This window comes from Crotalus tigris, unplaced genomic scaffold (genome assembly GCF_016545835.1).
Source record: "Crotalus tigris isolate CLP2741 ecotype Arizona unplaced genomic scaffold, ASM1654583v1 scf7180000024464.508515016:1373766, whole genome shotgun sequence".
NCBI lineage: Eukaryota > Metazoa > Chordata > Lepidosauria > Squamata > Viperidae > Crotalus > Crotalus tigris.
This window is the reverse complement of record NW_024100635.1, coordinates 600283-626425: the sequence shown is the minus strand read 5'-3', so window position 1 is coordinate 626425 and position 26143 is coordinate 600283. Positions and strand designations below refer to the sequence as shown.

Sequence of the window (26143 nt, the reverse complement as noted above, 5' to 3'; positions counted from 1 at the left end):
CGGTAAAGATAAGAATGTCGTCCAAGTAAACAAGGACCCCCTTAAACAGGTGCTCCCTTAGAACGTCATTGATTAATTGCATAAAGACTGCAGGGCCCCCTTGTAATCCAAATGGCAAGACTTTGAATTGATAGCACCCATGGGGCAGTTAAATGCAGTCTTCCATTCGTCCCCTTCCTTGATTCTCACTCGATAGTAAGCTTCCCTTAGGTCTAGTTTAGAAAAAAATTTCCCTTTCGATAGGTGTGACAGCATGTCTTTCATGAGGGGCAGCGGGTATAGGTTGCTTTCACTGATTGTATTCAGGGCCCTATAATCCACGCATAAACGTAAAGAGCCATCCTTCTTCTCTCTAAAAAGGACCGGGGCAGCCACTTTAGGCTTGGCTGGCTCAATGAAACCTCTCTCTAGGTTTTTTTTTATAAATCTTTCCATTTCCTCCTTCTCCTTTGGGCTCATGGAGTATAATCTGGGCTTCGGGAGTTTTGCCCCAGGCTTGAATTCAATGGTACAGTCTGTGGGTCGGTGGGGGGGAAGCTCATTCGCCCTCTCCTCACTGAAGACTTCAGCAAGGTCCCTATATTCCTCTGGTATTTCTGTTAATCTTTTTTCCTCTCCTATGGATGCTTTTTCTATCTTGATTCTGGTAGCCTCCTTGGGGTTTTAAGTCCATAGGGTCCCCCTTCGGGAATTTGATTTCGGTTGTCCTCCAATTTACCCAGGGGTTCCATTTTTAAAACCATTCCATCCCTAGAATCATTGGGCATTCCATAACTGGGGTCACCACCAACATTAAGTCCTCTTCATGGTTGCCCAGGAGAGGTGTATGGCAGAGTGCTAGGGTAGCTGGCACCCCCCTGCTATGGATCCATCTAGCTGGCCAAATGAGATTGGTTGTTCCAGTCTCCTGGATGGGATGCCCAGATTCCCCACTAGTGTTGGGCTAATGAGGCAGCGGGTACAGCCAGAGTCTATTAAGGCTTTCACCTTCACAGCTTCGGGCATGGGGGGATTAATATAGTCACTGTTTTGAAGATGGGTGTGATGCATCCACTTACCAGGGGTTCGCCCTCCGAGCTGTCATCTGAGGCATCCACCGGCCCTGTGGTGTAGGCTGGAGTTCTTTCCCCTTGGTGAGCAGAGGTGGGGGTTTCTGCAATTTCCATCATTCTCATGGCCGTTTCTTTTGGCTTAGCTGAATACTTTCCGGTTTGTTGATTGGGGATCTGTCTGGGTTGTGCTGGGGGGCCTTTGAGCGGCATTCTACAGCTCGATGCCCTTCTCTTCCGCACTTTGAAACATCCCATTTGCTTCTTGGCTGTATCCGTGATTTCACCGGTTTGGTGTGTCGCTCAGGCGGGGGGCCCGGGCTTTGTTCCCAAATTGTTTTCCTCGGCGGTGCCCTCTTCAATATGTCGATCTTCTTGCTTCCTCTGCCAAGACGTACCATTCCTGCAAGTCGATGTGGGTCCCTCGTGCAGGAAGCATTAAATAACATATAGATCATAGTTTAGTCCGTCTTTGAAATGGCCAAGGAGGGTGTCTTCTGGCCAATTCGTTTGCTGGCATTGGCCCGGAATTCTTGTGTATACTCAGCCACTGGGCGTTTGCCTTGCCTCATCGTTTTTATCCTTTCACGGCCTTTGTGATCAGCCAGGGGGTCTTCAAATTGCCTTCTCACAGAGGACATGAAACGGTTGAAGTCGTTGAGTTCTGGGGCATTGGAATCGTGCAAGTTCACCACCCAATCTGCAGCTGGTCCGTTCAGGGCAGATTGCACGATCCGGATGCGGCCTTTGTTGCTGGGAATGTCCCGCCCGTATTCCTTCATGTAGCTGAGGACTTGGGTTAGGAAAAACCCAAGCGTGTTGGCTCCCCCTTTGAATTTCACCTCCACCGGTGGACGTCTTGGAATGGATCGGTGCCTCCGTTGCGGGTGGTAGTGTCTTCCGTCCAGATTGCCATTTGTGGTCCGGTAGGGGGTGGGGCTCCTGGATCAGTAGATGTCCCTGGGGTTGCAGGTTCCACGTCCCCCTCGGTGTCTCTCCCTTTGTGGCTCCAGGAACTGGGGCGGCCGTAGGGCTCAGTATTCTCCTCTCCTAGGGAGCTGAGAGTTCTCTTCATCAGGTCAATAGCTTTCTCTAGGATCCAGTCTGAGTACGGTGCCCAGCTTCCTCCCTCTTCACTTGCGTGCAGGGATTTCTCCATCTCCTGCTTCCATTCTGGTTGCTTGGTCCCCCGTCTCAGGGTCACCTTTCTTGATTCCTTTCCCCACTCACTTTTCTTTCCAACGCCCATCGACCAGCGAGGCTTGTGGTCCTGTGTCTCCACCACTTCTTCTTCTGAGGAATCTGGCCTCTCGGATCCCAACATCTGGCAAGGTTCCAACTGGGTCAGCGGCTCTCTTTCCAGGGAGTTTTCTCCCTCTCTTGCTTCGTTGTCTGACATGGTAAATTTTTGCAAAATCCCCCGGCAAGGGTCTACCTTCCAGGTGGATTAATTTTGCAAGTCCTGTCTAATGTAAGGACCCACCCCACTTTGCATCTTAAGAAGACAGAACTCTTGGAATAATTCTTCCAACAGGAATCCTTTATTAAGAGAAAATGGTTGCAGGCATGCTAGACAGGACTTGGGGTTCAAGCTCTCCCATTCAAGGTTTTAAGGGGTTCCCCAGTAGTCCCACCCAATCAACCCCCCTTCCAGTGATAGTTTCAAGTATCACAATTCCACCCCCTTTCTTCTTTCTTCCGTCTGGATGGAGACTTCAGATAACTACATGAAAGGCAAATACTCTCCTTTGGTATGCTAACACTTCGAGGTTACAATAAACACACATTCAACATTCAGCCCTTTGAAGTGTACTGAAGGAAGTGAGGGCCATAAAGCCCCTTTGTTCTCCCCCTTCTCTCCCTCTTATGGCAGAATCCAGAGATGGCAGAATTGGGAGTTTCTATATTTGATAATTAAAGATGAAATATAATTGGATTCTGACACATAATTTTATAAAATTCTGAGAACCTTTTACAAACTTTTTGCGGACATCTGAATTGAAGTATTAATTGTTCATGAATTTATGAATGGGCAAGGGATGATTATGGAAGGTGGAGAAATGCTGCTTTTGTTATACTTATGATGAAGACTGGAATTCATTTCTTTAAATATTGCTTTTTTAAAACTCTCTTTTTTCTTTGCACTTTTCTTTTTTCTATTTTTTCTCTCTAATCTCAATTTGTATTTTATTATTTAAAATCCTTAATAAAAAGTTATATATTTATATAATTATATAAACACAAATGGCTTTAATAATCAGAAAGTGCTTCTGGCCCTAATAAAAGATAAAGGTTTCCCTGTCAATCGTGTCTGACTCTAGGGCACAGTGCTCATCTCTGTTTCTTGGCCGAGGGAGCTAGCATTGTCCAAAGACAATTTCCATGGTCATGTGGCCAGCATGGCTATATACCAAGGGCACACGGAACACTGTTACCTTCCCACCGAAGTGGTACCTATTAATCTACTGGTATTTGCATGCTTTGGAACTGCTAGGTGGGCAGGAACTGGGGCAAGCTCCTGCCCACCTAGCACTAATGATGTTTCCTAGTTTGGGTAATGAAATGTTTGCAAGAAAACAAGCAAGCTCAGAGAGTATCAAGGACTCCTCATATTAACCCTAAGCTACAAATATAGTTTTCACTGTCAGAAAATTTCTCCTTATTTCTAGGTTGAATCTCTCCTTGATCAGTTTCCATCTGTTATTCCTTATCTGGCCGTCAGGTGCTTTGGAAAATAGGTTGATCTCCTCCTCTCTATTCTCTTTTATTAGTACTGGGGCAAGTAATGGGAGTTCACCCCATTGTGTGGAGGTTGGGTCTCGAACCCAGACTGTCAGTTCTCCAGCTGACAAGGTCAAATACATTTCATCTATGTCCAGAAATTATATAAAAACTTATACTCATTTTGAAATAGTTCTTTATTATGTAATAGAAATGTTGAGTAAATTTGGGTTTTTTATTTTTTTAAAAGGAAGAAATATAAGCTGTTGGGAATATAATAGTTTTCTCTTTTGTCTTTAGTGCACAAACCTAAATTACTGTAAAAAAGGACCTGTTGTTCTCCTTGGGAGTGGTCTTGATCCAGGTCAACAGCTGCTGTTAAGCAAATTGGCCACAGTTATGAAGGTTAGAATATGTACAGAATTTAACAGTTCCGGTAAGTTGTCAGCTTTATTTAATATAATAATACTTTATTGTTTAGCGATAAGGCTGTACAAAATACAGAATTATATAATAAGACAAGGGTAACAAGATATAGTAAAAGGCAAAACTAAAAGGAAATACAAATTGTATTTCTGGGTCACCTTCCATAATTTGGGGAATGCAGTACTGTACTGTTTTGTTCGAATAAAGGACCACATATTTGGGTTCTGGATGCACATGAAATATGTTGTGGTAACATATGGATCTCAATAGGCCATTTGTTTAAAATGTGCCCTAAGATATTGATCTCTATCTTTTTTACACAATTGGCATTCAAATAATGTATGAGCTATGTCCTCTGTATCTGGAGTTCCACCAATACATGCATGTTTGTCATAAGAAACTTGGTTAAAACTTCCATATTTAATAATTGTTAAAATTGTCAAATGGAGCAATGTATGAAGCAAGAAATAGAGGAAAATGCTAATATGTTTTCAGCTCCAGGATTTCCCCCTCAGCAGTTCCATAAACATTGTTTTTAATTGGATCTCAAGTGCCTCCTCTTAAGTAGAAGAATAAATTTAAATTTCCTGTGCCATTTGTTACTAGTATATTTATTATTTTAGATTCTTTTATAATCATAAACTTGAGGGGTATGTATTCCAATATAGGAATCTACTATTATAGCATCCCTAACAGAAGACCATTCAGCTTTTGTGTAAACAGCTCCAGCAAATCTCCAGAGGCAGTTTTTTTATATTGAAAAGCTCTTAATGTTCAGAATTTTTGCCTAATGTCCAATTTAATTTTACTTCCCTATAATTTAAGCACACTAATTTTTAATATTTTGGAACTTTTTGACCACAGAATTTTACCTATTAGATTATAGAGTAGATTATGATCATAACGGTAACTATAGCATAATGGTAAGAAGGATACCTAAAAATTATTTTTTTTAATACATAAGGATTTTTTGGGGGGTAACTATTTCTCAGAGATTGAAAACTTTAACATAATACTGATAGATCCGTATATTGTCTGCTAATATCTGGCAGTTTCTCATTTCCCTGTCTTCCTAAATCCATTGTCTCCCGTTCAGGGAATACTTGAGTCTATGGAGTGTAAGAAGCTTTTCGGAGAATATAATGCTTCTCTTCCTTTTGTGGGAACTATTCTGCCTGTGTTGTAGGCTAGTGTCTGTAAAATTGAATTATTCTTTGAATGTGAAGGATCAAATCAGTTGTGGTTTGTTTACACAAGGAAGAATTCATCCTGCAGTTTATACATTTTAACAAACTCTCATTTTAGTGACACATGTCGTTATTCCTGCATATCCTGTGCGAACTACTATGAAATGCATGTTGGCACTTTTATCTGGATGTTGGATCTTGACATTTATGTGTAAGTAATTGAATTTGGGGGGTATTTAAGAAAAACATATGTTTGAGATGATGGCACAAAGATAATGAATGTAGTATCGATGCTATTTTTCAACACTTTTCAACACTTCTCATAATCAATAATCCTATAATTATGCAAAATGTTTTGAATATCTCCAAGCTTATAACAGTTATTCCAAGTTCAAGGCAGTATAATATGTACTCAACAGTTTTGTTTTGAGAGCAGTATAAAACATATCTGTACTTATTGTAATTGATTATCAAAAATGCTTACAAGATAGCAATAAACAAGAATCATAATATGCTGATTTACCATGGTTGATTAACAGTATTATGAAAATTAAATGGGTGTGCAATTTGAAAGAGTAAATACCTATTCACAATTGGATAATACAAATTTATCTTAGAGAATTGTTATAACCCCACTCTGCTGTTGTTTAGAAGAGCTTTGAAGACCTGACTCTTCACCCAGGACAGCTAAAGGCTGCTCCAGGAACACACTTCAAGAGTTGAAATTTGGATCACGTTGTTTGGTACTTTTGCCATATATATCACACATAGCATTCCTTTCATTATAGCATCTTCTGCCAATTGGATTCTATTTGTACAGTAATATGTTCTTTTTAGATTTATGAAAAATAACTGATAACTAAAAGGCAAAATTTATATTTGTATTTTTAGTTAAATTTGTACTGAAAGACAAAAAGTACAAAAGTACAAAAGTACAAAAAAAAAAAAAGGAAGGACACATAACTAAGTCAGAATATCAGCAGATAGTCCGAATCTACCCAAGATGGAGTCAGAAAAGCAAAGGCTCAGAATGAACCAAGGCTTGCAACATAAGTCAAAGATAATAAAGTTTCTTTCAACATATAAATAACAAGAAAAGAGTCAAGGAAATAGTTGGCTCACTAAAGAGAGAAGATGGCAAGGAAGTAACAGGCTGTAGAGAGAAAGCAGAACTGCTTAATTCATTGTTTGCATCAGTTTTCACGCAAAAAGAAACTATAGCCCAATCTACCAAAAACATAACTGTAAAAGAGAGACTAGAAATAAAAATTAAAATAAGCAAGAAAATGGTAAGAGAACACCTGTCTGACTTTGATAAATATAAATCACTGGGACCTGACAGGTTACCCCCCAGAGTTCTGAAAGTGCTGGCAGAGGTTAACTCAGAACCATTATACCATATCTTTAAAAAAGTCCTGGAGCACTGAGGAATTACCAGAGGATTGGAAAAGAGCTGATGTGGTTCCCGTCTTCAAAGAAGGAAAGAAAAATAGACTAAGGAAACTACAGCCCAATCAGCCTAACCTGGGAAGATACTGGAAAAGATAATCAAAAAACAGATCTGTGAACATCTAGAAACAAATAAAGTTATAACTAGAAGCCAGTATGGGTTTGTTAAAAACAGATCATGCCAAACCAATCTTATTTCATTCTTTGATAAAGTGATTAAATAAGTAGACCAGTGAGATGCTGTGGACATAATATGCTTAGACTTCAGCAAGGCATTCAACAAAGTAGACCACAATCTACAGCTAGGTAAGCTAGAAAAATGTGGAACAGACAATATCACCACCAGATGGATTTGTAGCTGGCTGACAAACCATACTCAACGAGTAGTCCTTAATGGTATTACATCCACATGGAGGGAAGTAAGCAGTGGGGTGCCACTAGGTTCTGTCTTAGGCTCAGTACTCTTCAATATCTTCACAAATGACTTAGATGAGGGAATAAAAGGGGAATTCATCAAATTTACAGATGACACTAAGCTGGCAGGAATAGCCAACTGCCCAGAAGACAAGCTCAGGATGCAAAAAGTTTTTGACAGACTTGAACAATGGACCCTATCCAACACATGAAAGTTAATGTGGAGAAAAGCAAGGTTTTACACTTAGGCAGGAAAAACCAAAGGTACAAGTACAGATTAGGCAAAACCTGGCTCAAAAACAGTCACTGTGAGAGGGACCTTGGAGTCCAAATGAACAATCACTTAAACATGAGCCAGCAGTGTGCGGCAGCAGTCAAAAAAGCTAATAAAATCCTTAGTTGTATAAACAGAGGCATAGAATCAAAATCACATGAAGTATTACTACTGCTTTATAAAGCCTTAATAAGGCCACATCTTGACTACTACATCCAGTTTTGGTCACCACATTACAGAAAAGATGTTAAGACTTTGGAAAAAGTGAAAAGAAGAGCAACTAAGATGATTAAGGGCCTGGAAACAAAAACATATGAAGAATGGTTGCAGGAACTGGGTATGGCCAGTCTAAAAAACAGAAGGGGTAGGGTTGACATGATAGCAGTATTCCAGCATTTGAGAGGCTGCCACAAAGAGGAAGGAGTCAACTTATTTTTCAAAGCACCAGAAGGCAACAATGAATGAAAACTACTCTAGGAGAGAAGCAACCTGGAATTAAGGAGAAACTTCCTAATAGTGAGGACAGTTAACCAGTGGAACAGCTTGCCTTCAGATGTTGTGGGTGCTTCATCACTGGAGGTTTTTTAAAAAGATTGGACTAGAAGACCTCCAAGCTCCCTTCCAGCTCTATTCTGATGGATTGACTACTTTGATTTCTTAAGTCTTATCAATCAATCAATCAATCTGTTTATTACAGCCATAAGGCCAGACATAATCAAAATATAACAACAGTGACAATTTTACTTCCATATTTACAGAATATAAAACCATCAAACAATCAATGTAATATAATCCGAAATTCTCAAAATAAAACATTATATTAAAATTTTTCAGACCTTAATAATGGTGCGACGTATTGTGCAAATGGTGGCACAAAATTGGGCAACCTGAATTGATATTTTCGGATCCTTATCTGAAAGTAGCAACTTTAGATAAAATTCATATCCCCTACCTGGAAACTTTTTCAATATCGGATATATAAGAATCTGTCTACAATCTTTATATAAAGAACAATGAAGCAGCATATGGCTTAGGGTTTCTATAGAGCCATCACCGCATGGACACACCCGAAGGTGCATAGGAATGCCCTTAAACCATCCAAAAAGGACTGCCGAGGGCAACGCATCTAGTCTGGCTAAGGTGAAAGCTTTACGAAATTTCAAAATTGTAATGGAAAATAGATAAGAAGCTGGGAAATACCCTTCTGGAAGCAAGTGACAAATATTGGAATGTGCCACCTTACTTAAGTTTGTTTGGAGATCAATATCCCAGAGGACGTTGTTTCAAGACAGTTCTAGCATTATCAAATCCTAATGAACACAGACTTTCCATAGATAAGCCCAGCAATTTAATTTTATCTAGTGCTTTTTTTCCCCACGATGATTTAAAATGATCTATAAATACTAAAGGGGCTAAACCTACAAGCATCAAAATTAACTTTAGCCAAAAGGTAAGAAGGAGTGACCATGCTCTAGCTTCCAATGAAACTAAACCTATTTCCACCCATGGGATGGCATTTTTAATACTTTTAGGTACCATCAGTATGGCTCTAATAAACTTATTTTGAATAATTTCAATAGCATTAAGCTTTGCAAGTGAACATATTTGTGAGCCATAGAGGAGCTGAGGGACTGCCTTAGCTTGAAAAACCTTACAAGCTACCGAGATATAGTAAGCTCCTTTAGAATGATAAAATTTTATGATAGTTGATTAGGTGCGCTGTGCAACACTTGCCCGATAAAAGAAAATGAGTATGCCAGGGTAGGGAGGCATCGAACTGCACTCCAAGATATTTATAGGTACGCACCTGTTCAATTGGAGTCCCATCAATTTGCCATTTATGGATCTTACGATAAGAGGCAAATACTAAAACTTTAGGTTTTTCATAATTTATTAAAAGTTTGTATTCTATGCAAAATAAAGCTAGTGCCCTAAGTGCTTTTCTCATTCCCACCTGAGAAGTGGACAAAATAACTATATCATAGTGCTGGACTTGCACGATCAGCCAAGATAGGTAGATGATGGGCTGGATCAGCAAGCACTTGCATTATTGGATTTAGATACAAATTAAAAAGTAGTGTAGCTAATATGCAACCTTGCCTTACACCTCTATAGGTTGGAACTGCTTTAGATAAATGTCCCCAGGGGGAACATCTGATTTTTAGGGAGGTATTTGAATAGAGCGACTGGATGAGAGCCAACAGCCTTTTATCAATCGTGGAATGTCTTAGACTATACCACAATCTCTCTCTTGGTATTAGATCAAAAGCTGACTTAAAATCAACAAAAGTTGCATAAAGAGAACCACGGTAGAATATTTTTCAGCCAAATGGTGCAAAATTAGACAATGATCGAGTGTTGAACGTTCCTCCCTAAATCCGGCCTGTTCTTCAGCAATAATATTTTCATTTTGTATCCAATCCACTAACTTTGTATATAAAAATCTGGCATAGAGTTTATTTGTTGTATTTAATAAAATATAGGCCTATAGTTTACAGGGTCAAGTCTACTTCCTTTATTTTTGTATATTGGTACTACAATGGTCTGATTCCAATCAGGTGGAAAACGTCCTATGTTATTAATATGAGTGAATAGGATGGCTAAAACTGGGGCCCACCAATCTTTATTTTCCCTTATTAATTCTGGGGGGATAAAATCCCCTCCGGATGCTTTACCTGATTTCAACTGGGCAATAAGCTCTTTGACCTCAGCTATGGATACTGGAGGCCAATCCGGGAGGTCATTACAAGGGGGGATCACTTCTGAAATCACAGCAGGAATCCACTTAAAGATGTTTTTAAAATGATCCTCCCATTTGTCAGCAGATATTTGTGAAATAGGGCCAAAACATCTATTTGTAAAAGACTTATTTATTAAATGCCAGAACAAAGTAGAATTTTTGAGCGTTGCTGCTGAAATTAGATTACTCCTATTTTCTCTTATAGCCTGTTGTTTGTTATCTTTAAGAGATCTTTACAGATTTTTTTTGTGGTCTTGAGTAATTTAGAAGTGTTCACCGAATTTTCCTGGCGAAAGGAAATGATTGCATTTAAGAAAGCTTTTTTTGCTTTAATGCAATCACTATCATACCAAGATTTAGATCTTTTATGCGCATGCACATAGTAAGCTGTTGTAAATCTTGTCAGGGGGGGTTGGAGATGAGTGGTAATTGATTGATACAACAAAAATGCTTGTTCATATGAATCAGATGAGCAAATTTGAACATGCATATGAAGGTCAACATTTCAGCCATAGTTTTGGCCAGTTCCTGAGTAAGTCTCCTCTAGTATTGAGCCTTTCTCTTAGCCTGGCACATGTTCCAGCCAGTCATCTTCTGTCCATCTATTGTCTTCATGATTTTTTTCCTAATCCTTCAATTCCCCCTCCCCAAACCCACTTCTGGATTTGCAGAAAATAACTACATTTTTTTTTTAAACTTTTTTCCCCTACTTTTAGGGGTAGAAGCCAGCTTGAGGAGTGGCACTTTTGAACAAGAAGAGAAATATGAAATAGATGGTGGTCCTCGACAAGGCCGCCTGAACACAGAACAGCTTGTGAGGACTTTTTTTTAATCAGTGTTTCAGTTATATTGTTGTGATAGCTTGGAATTTTTGTCATTTTATCTTTGTTTTTCCAGACAAGGGAAGAATAGTGCTTTGTTTCAGCATTTGGTTTTGAGAAATGATAGCTAAATTAAATTAGAAATGTAATTGTTAACTGTAAACGGATTTTTATTGTCAATAAATGTTCCAAAATATTCAGGTTTTTGGTAAGTTTTGGAAAAATGTTTACAGCTATTACCTGAAGTAGAATGGATTCATCTTTGATAAATTTTAACACATCAGTAATTTTGGTTAGTAAAACTGTTTGATAGCCTTGTCCTGTTGTGTATGTTGTTGTGCAAACATGTAAATTATAATTAACATGTCCTACTGAATCTTCAGCTTGTTTCTCCTCCCACATCTAGTAATATTTTGTAATCATTTGTTAATTAAGTTTAAACACATGCACACCAAATTCAGATTATTTTTAATCCATATATGAAGTTTAGCCCCTTTCATCTCTTTACCTGTTTTCTACCAGCTTCTTCTGTTCCAAACCTCCACATATTTTTTGTTTATTTGATCTATTTGCTATCCCTCATTTCTACAACATAACTGATCTGAATTTTTTTTACAATCTTTTTGTTTCCTTTTTCCTCACATTCCATTGCTTTCATCCAAAGGATTGTTTACTCTTTTTTTATCCCTAAGAATAGGTTACATGTCTGATTTCCTCCTTTGGAACTATTCCTCTTGGCTTCTTGTTTGTTGTTCTGTTTTGTCCCATTTTTGCCAATTCTGGGCTCTTGTTTCTATCTTCACCCTTTTTTTTTCAGCAGCTTCTAGTCCTTAATTTGTTGCTGGTTGATTTGGTATTTTACATGCCATATAAAAATTATAGCTCGTAGATCAACAGAAGCTAGTTAAACTAATATTTAGACTGGGGCACGAGAACATAATTGATTGTAGAGGTTTATTAAATAAGAAATTGTGGCTTTATCTCAATTGTCAGCTGCATAGATGAGAACAATCTATTCTTTATTCCAGTTGCCTAAACTTTTTGATGGCTGCTACTTCTATTTCCTGGGAATATTTAAAGAACACAAGAAAGATGACCTCAAAGAACTGGTGAAATCTGGAGGGGGACAGATTCTCCTAAGGAAGCCTAAATCAGATAACGATGTGACTCAGACAATCAATACAGTAGCCTATCATGCTGAGATTACTTCGGACCAGAGTTTCTGTACACAATATATAATCTATGATGCCTCTTCTAACTACAAACCACAAAAAGTTCATCAAGGAAAAGTTTGGGAAGTACCCTCCAGGTGGCTTATTGACTGTGTGATGTCATTTCAACTGTTGCCTGTTAAAAATGTTTTTCCTAGCATTGTGATAACATAAATGCTGAGATTTAAATTTTGCTGAAATTTTATTAAAAGATACTGAAATTATGTACTGAAACAAATAGATACACTTACTTCTGGAGAGGAAGGTTGTATAAAATTGAGTTACTCCTCAAATCTTAACATGTATATTTTTAAAAATAATAATTGAAGATTCAGATTCCCAAAATCTATTGATTATTGATATTAGCGGAGTTCTCCCTTTTTTTGTGTTCTGTAAACTATATTAATTATTATTGGATATACTAAAATTATCATTCTGTATTGAGATCTTACAAAATCTCAGAAAGCTTGATCAGTACCATTCTGGTTACTGTGATCTTAATATGAGCCTCAGCTCATATTAATGATTTTTTTCTCATTTTCTACATGGTGAAATTAACATTGTCACTGAATTTGTTTTAAAAGATTACTTAGATGTATAATCATGAATTCTGTGCGTCTGTTGAAAGATTCGTTCTTTAATGTTTTTGTATCACAAATAAATCACATTCTGAAACATTACCGTGCAAGACTTTTATTTAAATCTGAGTTTATTTGTGTGTGAGAAAGAGGGAAAGAAAGCACTCAATATAACAAATCATGACAATCAGTAAAGAGCTTGCAATATAATCAATCCTCACAATCAATAGAGTCCTTTCAATTATAGGTCAGTATTGAATTGAATCAAATGATTTTACAACATGAAAAGATAAGGATCAGTTTTCTCAAATGGGTTAGTCTAGGGAGGCAATTTGCAGCCAGCCAGATGTTAATGGAGGGTGGCCCAAGGGAAGTTAGAGTTCAACTTCACATTTTGTTACCTTTCCCTCCTTAATCTTTAATTGAAACATCATTTGACATTTCTTTGGACATGTCTGTGGTGTTACAAGGTGCAAGAATCAATATTTCTATAAAAAAAACTGTAGCCTTACAGATGTTGGATTTCTCCCAGCCCCAGGCAGTATGGACAATGCCTTGAAACAATAACATTCTATTTTATCAATTCTATGCTATAATTGCACCCTTTCATCTTCTGACATAAATGAAAGAACTGTATTTCTTAACTGTTTAGGGAGATGAATAACATAGTAAATGCTAGAAACAGTTATCTTGGATTAGTGACACGGTGCCTCTTTTATTCTAACTACTAACTCCTTTCACTTTTCTTCTGTCCAGCTGCCTTTTAGCAGAAGCAAAAGCAGCATCTAACCTCCAGCATAATAATACCACTTATGCTAAGTTACCTGTTACAATACATTCATCAAAATTTGTAGTAAAAATGCAATAGCAACAAAAAGAGTAGAGAAATACTGTACCTGTCAGATCTGCCTGGCTCGGCTTGGGGGGGCCTCACAGGCATCCTGACAAAAAAGAGGGGGAGGATGACAGGTGAAAGAAGGGGGAGGAATGATTAAAGAGGGAAAGATGAAAGGGCAATAAAGCTTTGTGTGTGATAGGAAATCAGGAGGAGAATGACAGGTGAGAAGGACCAGAGCAGCTGGGATCCTGTTTGTACCAGCATCCCACAGCCAGGCACCCTGAGAAGTATGCAAATTACCACCAAACATCTCACAAGTTCTCAAAACATCTTAGCGAGCTCCAGTTGGCTAGAAACAGACTGGTCACAGGGGAGAGATGGGATGGAGGCAAACCTAGATCTTATTTTTGTATCCAGCAAGTGTGGATTTCAGAGCTGGCTTGACTTTACTGCAACCATCACTCTTAGTAACAGAACCCTTTGCTTTAACCAAATGGGATTGAAGACTTTTCTTTGTTCAGGTCTGACAGTACCTCTGCCTCATGCAGAGGCAATGGAGGAAAGCTGACTGCTATGTTTTTTTTGTTTGGTTTTTTACTTTTTGGGCGCTTTGTAAAATGAGAATTCTAAAAGTACTTTTCTAATTACAGTGTCATGGTTCCGACTAATGAAACACTTCAAAGAACTTCCAGGCATGTTTATCCTAAAGCCTTTATTACCAGTGTTACAAATTGACGGCACATCATGGAGGTTTATGCCAGAATCTGAATTCCTCTTGCTGGCATCTAACTTTTCTGGCTAAACCCCTCCCTTATCTTGCAGTCACAAGTCACATCTTCCAATTAGCCCAGAGGGCAGAGATTCACTTCTGTTCCTTTTCTCTGGCTTTTGTTATTTCCCCTCTTCTCTGTCATCTGAATTAACTCTAAAAATACCAGACAGTTCTGCATATTTTCTCAAAGCAAGAATATTCAATATTAGCAGCGTTGACATACAGTGTATTCAGAAAGTATTCAGACTCTCTTCACTTTTGTCAATTTTGTTACATTGCAGCCTGATCCTACAGTTGTGAAATTTATTTTTTTCTCATTCAGTACCCCATAATGACAGTGAAAACAGAATTTTAAAAATGTAAATTTATTAAAAAGAAAAAAATGAAATAACACATTTAGTGATACTTCAGATCCTTTGTAACAACACTTGAAATTTAGCTCAGGTGCCTCCCAGTTCTCTTGATCATTGCTGACATGTTTCTACACCTTGCTTGGAGTCTACCTGTGGTAAATTAAATTTATTAGACATGATTTGGAAAGACATACATCTCTATAGAAGTCACAGCTGATAGTGCATACTACAGCAGAGCAAAAGCCATGAGGTCAAAGGAACTGCCTGCAGAGCTCAGAGACAGGATTATTGCAAGGCAAGGCATAGATCTGGGGAAGACTACAACAAATTTTCTGTGGCACTGAAAGTTCCTAAGAATACTGTGGCCTCCATAATTGTGAAATGGAGGAAGTTTGGCACAACCGAGACTCCCAAGAGCTGGTCACCCGGTCAAACTGAGCAATCGGAGGAGAAGGGCCTTAGTAAGATAGGTGATGAAGAATCCAATAGTCATTCAGACTGAGCTCCAGAGATCCTGTGTGGAGATCGGACAGAGTTCCAGAAGGACAATCATCACTGCAGCTCTCAACCAATCTGGGCGTTATGGCAGACTGGATAGACTGAAGCCTCTTCTCAATGCAAAACACATGAAAGCTCCTGTGTCTCAAGTCTTTCTGGCTTCACGTTTTGTTCAGCCTCTCCTCCCTGAACATTGACATCTTCAATAATCATTTTTTAATCATTAGATGAGTTATTGTTAAATAGATCACCGTCATTAAGTGAGACATACCCAGAATTTGCATTAATTCTGTCCCAATTTTGTTCTGCAAAATTAGCAGACCTTGAAATTACAATTCTTTTACTTCCATCGCTAAAGCGATATCCTTTTGACCCTGGCTTATAGCCCACAAACCTGAGCTTTCTTACCTTTTGCTGTCCCTTTCTTCTGATTGCCTTAGGAATATGTACCCATGCAGTACTTCCAAAAATTCTCAAATGTGCCACTGATGGCTTTTTCCCATATAGAATGGCATATGGAGTATTATTAATGGAGGAACTCCACAGTCTGTTAACTATATAATTGGCAGTCAATATGGCTTCTCCCCAATATGACCTGCTCATACCAGAATCCTCTAATAATGAATCTTTCACTGTTTACAAAACATTCCTTCTTTCAGCTACACATTCTCTGCTGCTGTGTAAGGATTTGTACGTCTGTGTCTTATCCCCAACTGCCCCAACCATTGTTGGAATTTAGTTGACATAAACTCAGTACCTCTGTCAGTTTGCAATTGACACACTTGTTGTCTGTACTTTCTCTCTACAAAACTTACCCACTGTTTAAATTGTTGTAGCACCTCTGTCTTACCTCTAAGCAAGTAGCAAAACGAATACCTGCTATAATCATCAACAATTACCAGTGCATATTTTGCTCCTCCCAAACTAGCTTGAATAGGTCCCACCAGATCTGCATGGACCAGCTCTAGAGCTCTTTTTGTTTGTCTTGGGCTATATTTACTAACTGGGAATGCCTTTGATTTCGATGCTTTGCATACTGTACAGTCCAAATATGTTTTGCATCCCTTCAAATTTAGCCCTTCTGCAAACTCTTGCATTTGCTGCAAAACTTTAAAACTTGCACGGCCAAGTCTTCTATGTAGAAGATGAACACATGAATCATGCTCTGCAACATTCTTAAATATATGGGAACATTGAACCTTTTGTCCCTGCAATACATATAGATTATCTTCCTTTATGCCTTCTGCACAAATATTCCCATTCCTTTTGATGAGACACTTCCCATTTACAAAAATGGTCTCAAAACCTTGTTTGTCTAAATTAGACACACTTAACAAATTATGTTCCATCTCAGGTACACAAAGCACATTGGTAAACTTTGATTCCAAATATGGAATTTTTACATCGCCTTTTCCAATGATTTTTGCTTTCTGGCCATTTGCCAAAGCCACAGTTTCTTGTGCTACTGGAACAAACCTGCAAAATAATTCAGAGTCATTAACAATTGTTTGACTTGCCCCACTATCTATTAGCCACTTGTCTCTGTTGTTGCTATAGCAAACTTTTGCAACATCAAAATGTTCCTTTTGCAAATCAGTCCCTTTTGCTTCCACAAATGTCCTTTGCTGCAAATTGTTCCTTTGCAAGTAGTTCCTTTTCAGATGTGTCTTTGCTCCACAAATGTAGCAATTCTTTTCTTGCTTAGCTCTCTGCCTGGCCACAAAATCCTGTAGGCTTCCCCAATGGTCTCTTTGCTATTGAACAAACTAGACAACTGACCACATATCTTTCAATGTCTTTTTTCAAAGAGGGACACCAAAACTGCCTCTTAATCAAATGCAGAGTTTTAAAAACCCAAATGTCCTGCCCATTTAGAGTCATGAGCACATTTTAAAATGGTGTTCCTCAAGCTTGAGGGCATGTATAATTTGTTTCCGACCCAAGCCAATCCATCGCACATGATGCAGTCATTCTTATGGGTAGCCAGCCATTTGTCAAGCTTAAGTGCTTCTTTAAGCTTCTCACACAGTTCATTTGGAATATCATGTTCCCTCTTTGCTTGAGTCCTACTGGTTACTGGGGCTGCTAGCTGCTTTCAGAGAATGATTAGTCAGACCATCTCAGCCTTAACACTATTGTATTGGAGCAACCTGGACAGAGCGTCTGTCATAAAGTCCCCCCCCCCCAGAATATAGCACAGATTAAAATTGAACCAATTAAAGTATTGAGCTCAATGAACTTATTTAGGGCAGTGGTTCTTAACCTTTTTGAACAAATTGCCCCCTTGAGCCAATGAGGAAGTTGTCATCCCCCCCCCCCAACATAACCTCTCAATCACAACATAGGAAATAATTCTTTAATTTATGCAAATACTTTTTTTGTTTTCTTTAAAATTGTCATCAGGACATATCAATGCAAATAATTTATTTCCAGTCTTTTTCTCATATCTCAATTGTGTGAAAAATGTTGGTGCCATCCATCCCTTCATTCCCAAACTTCGTGATACATGTATTTCATTATTTTCTTATTTATTCAAGACACTTAAATGTAATGACCACTGAAAACAGTATTCAATTGCAAGAAAGTGAAATGCCCCAAAAGAAAAACAGTATGTCAAGCCCTGCGGGGCTTGCCATTCACAGGGGGGGGGGTAACCCAGCACAACGCCTACCGCCACAAGTCGCCGAATGTAGGAAGAGCACCAGAGAGCCGCCGACGCCATTTCAGTGGCCAAGGCAACGATTCCGCTCCTGCCTCCCAACATGTCCAGGGGATCTACCAATGTACGGAGGCCGAGAACAGACATGCCAAACACCAGTGAAGGTTCCAATGAGACCGGCTCGGGAGGGCAGAGCCAAGAAGAGCTCGGCTCAGACAAGTGGAGCCAAGCGGTTTGCCGAGGTGCAGAGTCAAGCGATGCTGGTTTGCCGAGGCAACGGGGCGGCAGATATACAAGCAGTCACCAAACGGCCAAGGCATGGAGCGGTGGTGACCAGGAGACCTGTGGAGGCATGGGCATGGGTGCGAGCGGCCCTGCTGGGTGGCAGTAGGGTGGTGGGTGTTTGTTAACAGAAGGGCATAGGGGCCTGAGGGAGGAGTTTATACAGGGTCAGGGCAGATGGTGGTTTGCACTGGGGGGTGAGAGTAAGGGGTGTGGTACTCTTAGATAAGGCGCTGGGAGATGACCACTCCCAGTGCCGACTTTATTTTTGTCAAACAATAAACTCCGTTTGATGATTGCACTTTGTGCCGGCGTTCCTGCTTTGTGATCTCAGGACAACCTCGGACAAGTCGTGACAGTAAGTCGGCACTCCAAACTATTCTTTACCTGCCTTCCCTTGTCTCTTCTGGGAGGATGGCTGAGGGTACCCAGGAAGCGTCCCAGCAAATGGAGGAAGCGACCCAGGAGGAGGTAGTGGCCCCTGAACCGGCGGCGGTGGTGGAGGAAGAACAGCCGGTGGTAAGGCCAAAAGTAGAACCACTCAAAGCTCCTTTGGGTGGGATTGAGAAGGACTCAGCTCCAATAGCCCATGAAGAGTGGTGGCAAAGCCCGGCTGTGGCGCGTGTAAATGTTGAGCAGTTGCTTACACCAAGTGCTAGGCCTGCGCACATGGAGTGGAGAGAGAGACGGACCACGGGGGACGAAGAGGAGGACTGGAGCTATACAACCGCCCCTGGAGCAGACCCTATGGAGAGCTTGCGGGATCGGTTTGGCGGTTCCAGCTACCAAGGTCCCGGGGCGTGGCAGCAAGAAGATAGCTCGTCAGGATGTCCTGCGTCGTCCCGTTTCCAGTTGAGTAGTCTACGGCTTCAGTTGGCACCGCATGTGAGCGCTCCAGGCGCCCCAGGACCTGTGTTAAGTGGAACAGGTGCTCCGTATAGGGTAACGCGCTCTGGAGGCCCGGGATTGGACACAGGAGGCCTGGCCACAGGGAGAGCCTCGGGGTCACAGGCCTCTGGGACTGGGACTGGGACTGGAGGGGTAACTGCTCCTGCCAGAACAATTGGGTTTCCGGGTCATCCAGCAACATCATGGCTCATGGCCACCCATAGCCTTGACATATGATGGAAATCCTGATCAACTAGCCATGTTCCTGGGTCATGTGATAAATCATTTGGACCACCATGCCCGATTATATACATCTCCTTGGGCAATGGTGGTGGCGGTCACAGCCGCTTTGCAGGGAGAGGTGGCAGCATGGGCTGCTGACCTATATAGTGACCATGCCCGGGAGCTGGGTAGCACAGGGTTGTTTCTAGAGGCTCTGCATGCGAGATTTGAGGACACATCGCATCTTCGGAGAGCGGAAGCAGAAGTCCTATCCCTGGATCAACGAGGCCGACCTGCAATGGAATATGTCCGCAATTTCTGTCGATTGGCGGGCCGCTTGTGTTCCTCCTGGCCGGAACAGTTACTTGTCCACCATTTTAGGGCAGGCCTTGATTTTGATTTACGTCAAGCCTGTGTATATCGTGGTGTACCAAACCAACTACGGGAGTGGTTTAAAGCAGCCATAGACTTGGATACAAGCCTCAAAGAATTTCAAAGAGGGGTGGGGGACGCCAGCTGATTGTGTAGGCTGGTAGGGAAGCCAAAAGAGGGGGAGCAGGCCCTGCGGGTAGTAACATCAAGGCTTCCCAGTCCCTCTGTTGAGGCTACATTTCACTGTTTCCGGTGCAATCAACCAGGGCACTGGGCAGCTGCATGTCCAGCACCAAGTCCACAAAACCCCATACCACCTGGAGGGTTCACTACTCCAAAGAAGAGTGTGGAACAGTCAAAGGCGGTGAAACAGCATCCACATCCAGGGCCGCAGCAAGGATCGCCAGTGGCAGAGGAGACAACAGCATTGGCAAGGTATCGAGCAGCAGATGATGACAGTCCCGATGATGTTGCAGAGGATCCAATGGTAAGTTATCCTATAAGCCCATTCATTCTACCAATAACGTTGACAAGTCCTCAGACTGGGGTTAGGAGAGAATGTCAGGCACTTTTCGACACCACGTGTACACGGTGTCTAATCAGTAGGGCAGTAGCAGTGGCGAGCAATATTAGACTACAAAGACTGACCCAACCTATACGTTTTGAGCAGGTAGACGGGTCCTTGTTAGGAGGAGTACCGGCTACCCATGTTACCGAACCAGTTCGCTTAGATCTAGGAACACATTGGGAGGTCCTTCGGTTCATCGTTGCCCCCATTATGACTGAGGTGGTGATATTGGGTTTGGCCTGGCTAGATAAGTGGGCTCCCACCATTTGGTGGGAGGGGGGTTACCAGAAGTTACGGCTTGGGGTGGGGCCCCAACCACCAGAGCCATGTTCTGGGGGTCAGGCTTCTGCACAAGTAGCAATGCTACAGTCCGAATCTGATAAAGAAAAAGGGCTATTCCCAGATGAATATATTGATGTAGCAGAGGTGTTTAGTGAGAAAGAATGTAATCAATTACCTCCGCATCGCCCAACGGATTGCGCTATCGAGATCATACCGGGGGCCAAGCTCCCCAAGCCCCGGATGTACGCCATGACACCAAAAGAACTTGATGAACTACGAAGATATATCGACCAGAATCTGGAACAGGGGTTTATTCAGCCAGCTCGTTCATGAGTAGCCGCTCCAGTACTTTTTAAGGAAAAGAAAGATGGATCACTGCGGTTGTGTGTTGACTTCTGGGGGTTAAATGCGGTTTGTGTCGAACATCTATATCCTCTTCCGCTGATGAAGGACCTGTTAGCGCATTTGGGTAAAGGAAGGATATTCACCTCACCAAGTTAGATTTACGCGAGGCATATTACAGGGTACGAATTAAGCATGGTGACGAATGGAAAACAGCTTTTAATTGTCCACTCGGTAGTTTCCAGTTCCGTGTCATGCCGCTTGGTCTACAGGGAGCCCCTGCAGTGTTCATGCAGTTGATTAATCAAGTGTTGCATGAATACTTGTATCGGGGGGTCCTTGTTTACCTCGATGATATCCTGATCTATACATATCATCCTCGTTAAGCAAGTACTAAGAAAACTCCTCAACGCCCATCTCTATATAAAGCTATCAAAATGCGAATTCCATCAAAGGCGGCTAGACTATTTGGGCTATCAGATCTCAGGAGACGGAATAGAAATGGATCCCAATAAAGTAAAGGCAGTATTAGAATGGCAAGCTCCCAAAACGCGACAACAACTACAGAGTTTTCTGGGATTCACTAATTTCTATCGGCAGTTTATCCCCTCCTTTGCCGCCGTTGTTCACCCCTTGACGGAGCTGTTACGGACAAAGCATGTAACCAACAAACCTTGACTGAGTCAATTGCTAGAGTGGACGATGACGTGTCAAAAAGCATTTGAAAGCCTGAAGTCATTGTTCGCAGAGGAACCTGTACTATGTCATCCAAACCCAGATATTCCATTTGTAGTGCAGGCTGATGCCAGTGATGTGGCCATCGGAGCAGTGTTGCTTCAAAAGAACGAACAGGGATTATTACAACCGTGTGCTTATACTTCACGTAAATTTACAGTGAGTGAACGTGGTTGGGCCATCTGGGAGAAGGAGGCTTTTGCAGTGCGTTGGGCCCTTACTACTTGGAGACACCTGTTGGAAGGAGCAGCCATACCTTTCGAGGTCTGGACAGATCATAAGAATCTGGAGGCGTTACAGACACCAAAACGTCTAGCACCCAAACATGTCCGATGGGCTCAATACTTTGCCCGATTCAAATTTACCCTAAAATATGTGCCAGGGGGGAAAAACGTCTTAGCAAATGCACTATCCCATATGCCACAGTACCACAGTAAAAGGGAGAAGGTGGTACAAGCGATAATGCCCCCCTACTGTCAAGGGGTGGCCAGGGTGGTTTCACATACAGGGGGGGGGGGTTTCGATGGGCTAACAGAACTAAGGGCTGCTGTGGGTACTGATACATGATTGCAGGCCCATCCAGGAGTTTTAACCCAAAGCGATGGGTTGGCCTGGAAGGGAGATAAAATGTATGTTCCTAGTAGGGGCTCCAGCGGGGCCACGATTCGAAGCTAGCCGGCCATTTTGGGTTTCTAAAGACATTACATCTGATCTGCCAGCAATTCTGGTGGCCAAAGCTAAGATCTGATGTAGAAGCATATGTAAAAGGATGTCATGTATGTGCCAGTGCTAAACCCCAGGTGGGGAAGCCCATGGGATTATTGCAGAAGGTGGCTGACCCAACCCGACCCTGGGAGGAAATCGCCATGGATTTCGTGGTGGAGCTGCCGGAAAACCGAGGATATAACGTAATCTGGACAGTGGTTGATCTTTTTTCCAAGCAGAAACACTTCATCCCATGTAAAGGTTTACCATCGGCTCGTCGGTTAGCAAGACTTTTTCTACAGCACATCTATCGCCTCCACGGGATACCCCGACGAATCATTTCAGATCGCGGACTGCAATTCACCGCACAATTTTGGCGGGATTTCATTCGTCTGGTGGGGTCATCGCAAGGGCTCAGTTCTGCATACCATCCCAGCACCAATGGAGCTGCGGAACGAGCGAATGCAATGGTCGAGCGGTATCTCTGTAGTTACGTCACCTATCAGCAAATGGATTGGGTAGACCTTTTACCGTTTGCTGAGGTGGCGTACAACAACACGGTGCACAGCAGCACAGTATTCACCCCCTTTAAGGTGGTAAACGGGGTCGAGTTAGTTCCCATCCCTGAGTGGCCTAATGGAGAAGATGCGCCACATACCCCTCAAGCATGGATGACACAGATAGCGGGGTTGTGGGGGAGGATCAAAGAGGCATTGACACAAGCGGAGAAAACAGTGAAGGAAAAGGGCAATACACGAGCCTTTTTGGGAAGGGGATTGGGTGTACCTGTCCACAAAATATCTTCGGTTGCAAGTACCCTGTAGAAAACTGGGTCCCAAATACATGGGCCCATTTCAAACAATTAAAGTTATTAATCCAGTAACTGTTCAGTTACGATTACCCCATTTCTGGGGAGGGTGCACCCCGTGTTCCATAGCAGTCTGTTAAAACCAGTACACGGGGTGCCACCCACGTCCGCAGCACCAGGCCCAGTTACAGGGTCCCAATACGAGGTCCAGGAGGTGTTAGATTCCTGAATTCGGCAAGACCGGTTGCAATACCTCCTCTGGTGGAAAGGATACCCCCTTTCGGAGGCAACATGGGTTAGGGAGGAGGACATACAAGCCCCTCGATTGCTTAGGGCATTCCATCGTAGGTGGCCGGGGAAACCAAGAAGGGACAGTTTATTTATTTTATTTTATTTTTATTTTTAAAATTTATAAGCCGCCCCACTCCCGAAGGACTCTGGGCAGCTAACAATAAAAAACACATAAAACATAACAAACAACAATACAAAAACAATCATCCAGGGGTAAGGTTTTATAAACCCCAGGCCTGCCGGAAAAGCCAGGTCTTAAGTAGCTTACGGAAGACCAATAAGGTGGGAGCGGTCCTAATCTCCGGGGGGAGCTGATTCCAAAGCGTGGGCACTATCACAGAGAAGGCCCTCCTCCACGGCCCCGCCAAATGGCACTGCTTGGCCGACGGGGCCCGAAGGAGGCCCAGCCTGTGGGATCTAACCGGACATAGGGAACTATGAGGTAGTAGGCGGTCTCGCAAATAGCCTGGCCCTGAGCCATATAGGGCTTTAAAGGTAATGACCAACACCTTGAATTGGACCTGGAGACCAATAGGCAACCAGTGCAGCTCACGGAGGATAGGTGTAACGTGGGTGTATCGAGGAGCACCCACTATCACTTGCGCGGCTGCATTCTGGACCAACTGTAGTCTCCGAATACTTTTCAAGGGTAGCCCCATGTAGAGCACATAAATAAATTATTTATTTATTTATGAGACTTATATATCGCTTTAAGTGCAAGCACTCTCTAAGCGGTGTACACCAGTAAGCAATGTATATATATATTTACATTGCCCCCAACAATCTGGGTCCTCATTTTACCTACCTCGGAAGGATGGAAAGCTGAGTCAACCTTGAGCTGGTGAGATTTGAACCACTGACCTGCTGAACACAGTCAGCTAAAGTGGCCTGCAGTACTGCACTCTAACTGATGCGCCACCTCGGTTCATATAATTGTTGTAATAGTTGTAATAGTGTGTATTCATTCTCCTCCTTTTCTCTTCTAGGAGGTGCCATGGTAGAGGGGGCCGCATGTCAAGCCCATTTCAGCGGCCAAGGCAACGATTCTGCTCCCGCCTCCCATCATGCCCAGGGGGTCTACCAACGTACGGAGGCCGAGAACAGACATGCCAAACACCGGTGAAGGTTCCAATGAGACTGGCTCGGGAGGGCGGAGCCAAGAAGCGCTCGGCTCAGACAAGCGGAGCCAAGTGGTTTGCCGAGGTGCAGAGTCAAACGATGCTGGTTTGCCGAGGCAACGGGGTGGCAGATATACAAGCAGTCACCAAATGGCCAAGGCGTGGAGTGGTGGTGACCAGGAGACCTGTGGAGGCATGGGCGTGGGTGCGAGCAGCCATGCCGGGTGGCAGTAGGGTGGTGGGTGTTTGTTAACGGAAGGGCGTAGGGGCCCGAGGGAGGGGTTTATACAGGGTCAGGGCAGATGGTGGTTTGCACCAGGGGGTGAGAGTAAGGGGTATGGTACTCTTAGATAAGGCGCTGGAAGATGACCATTCCCAGTGCCGACTTTATTTTTGTCAAACAATAAACTCCATTTGATGATTGCACCTTGTGCTGGCATTCCTGCTTTGTGATCTCGGGACGACCTCAGACAAGTCGTGACACAGTAACATTTAATGATTGAATTACAAGTGAAATTTAAGACGCAAAAAGAAATATAAAAAGGGCATAAGAACAAACCGCAATGCAGGAACTAAGAATTTCAAAACAAAAACTCTGAAACTAAATTAAGATTCGAGGAAAGTATATATAGTCACGCACACTGTAAAAAGGATTAAAAAGACACAAAGAAAATATAATATTGAACTGGAGTGCATGCTAAAAAAAGTACAATACAAAGAGACACACAAGATGTTTTACAGAGCACAACAAAAATTCGAAAACGAAGCAAATACAATGATAAAAGCTGAGACAATTATTAATGAAAAAAATGTATGTACACAAAAAGCAAAAAAAAGAACATCAATGGCTGCCTTGTGCTTGGTGAGCTGATGCCAATTTCTTGATGTCTGAAACCATTTTTGTTAATCGCATTCTTAAATCACCGCGCTCAGATCTTCAACATGTTCCTTGATTTAGAAAGGATCTGTTGCACAGTGCTGAAGCCCCTCTCCACTAAGTAAGTGGAAGGAAAGGCTAAAAGAAGCAACTTAACTTCCTCCCACAATATTGGGTGTTCCTCATTTTCATCCAAAGAGCTTCGTAGCCATAACTCTGAAAATGTGACTGGGCTTCACAGTTATATTTCAGATCTATCAGTGGCTCTTGCAGTTTGGGATGAAGTTGTGCAAAGTCTTCTGTGAAAGGATTTAGCACCCAAGTGGGCACTTCCAGATTTATCAGATCATAGAATCTGGTTTCCATATCTTCTTTTAGTTGCTTCAAGTGGCAGCAAAAAACGTCCAAATCTTCTCCTTGGAGTTCACATTCATTACCAAGGCTTGGGAACTGATACAGCTCCTGGCGACTCATATTGCTTGCAAGGAGGTCCAATTTGGAAATAAATGAGCAGATTACTCCCTTGGCCTTAAGAAAATTGATTTTATCTCCTTGCAGCTTTACGTTCACTTCATTCAGCTTGTCAAAAACATCAGCGAGTTAAGCTACATCCAGACATCGAAGTTTAAGAGAACTGCTTAGACTTGGGTAAGTGGATTCAAG

The 26143-nt window shown here is 42.0% G+C and overlaps 1 protein-coding gene across 1 annotated transcript; it reads left to right on the top strand.

Annotated features, from left to right (window-relative positions):
- The first annotated feature begins 4050 nt into the window (after positions 1-4050).
- BARD1 (BRCA1 associated RING domain 1) lies at positions 4051-12967 on the top strand. The gene is made up of 4 exons (XM_039332820.1): positions 4051-4206; positions 5502-5594; positions 10977-11074; positions 12110-12967. The coding sequence occupies exons 1-4, from the start codon at positions 4170-4172 to the stop codon at positions 12464-12466; spliced, it is 585 nt and encodes a 194-aa protein (XP_039188754.1). The 5' UTR covers positions 4051-4169; the 3' UTR covers positions 12467-12967.
- Positions 12968-26143: the final 13176 nt, after the last annotated feature.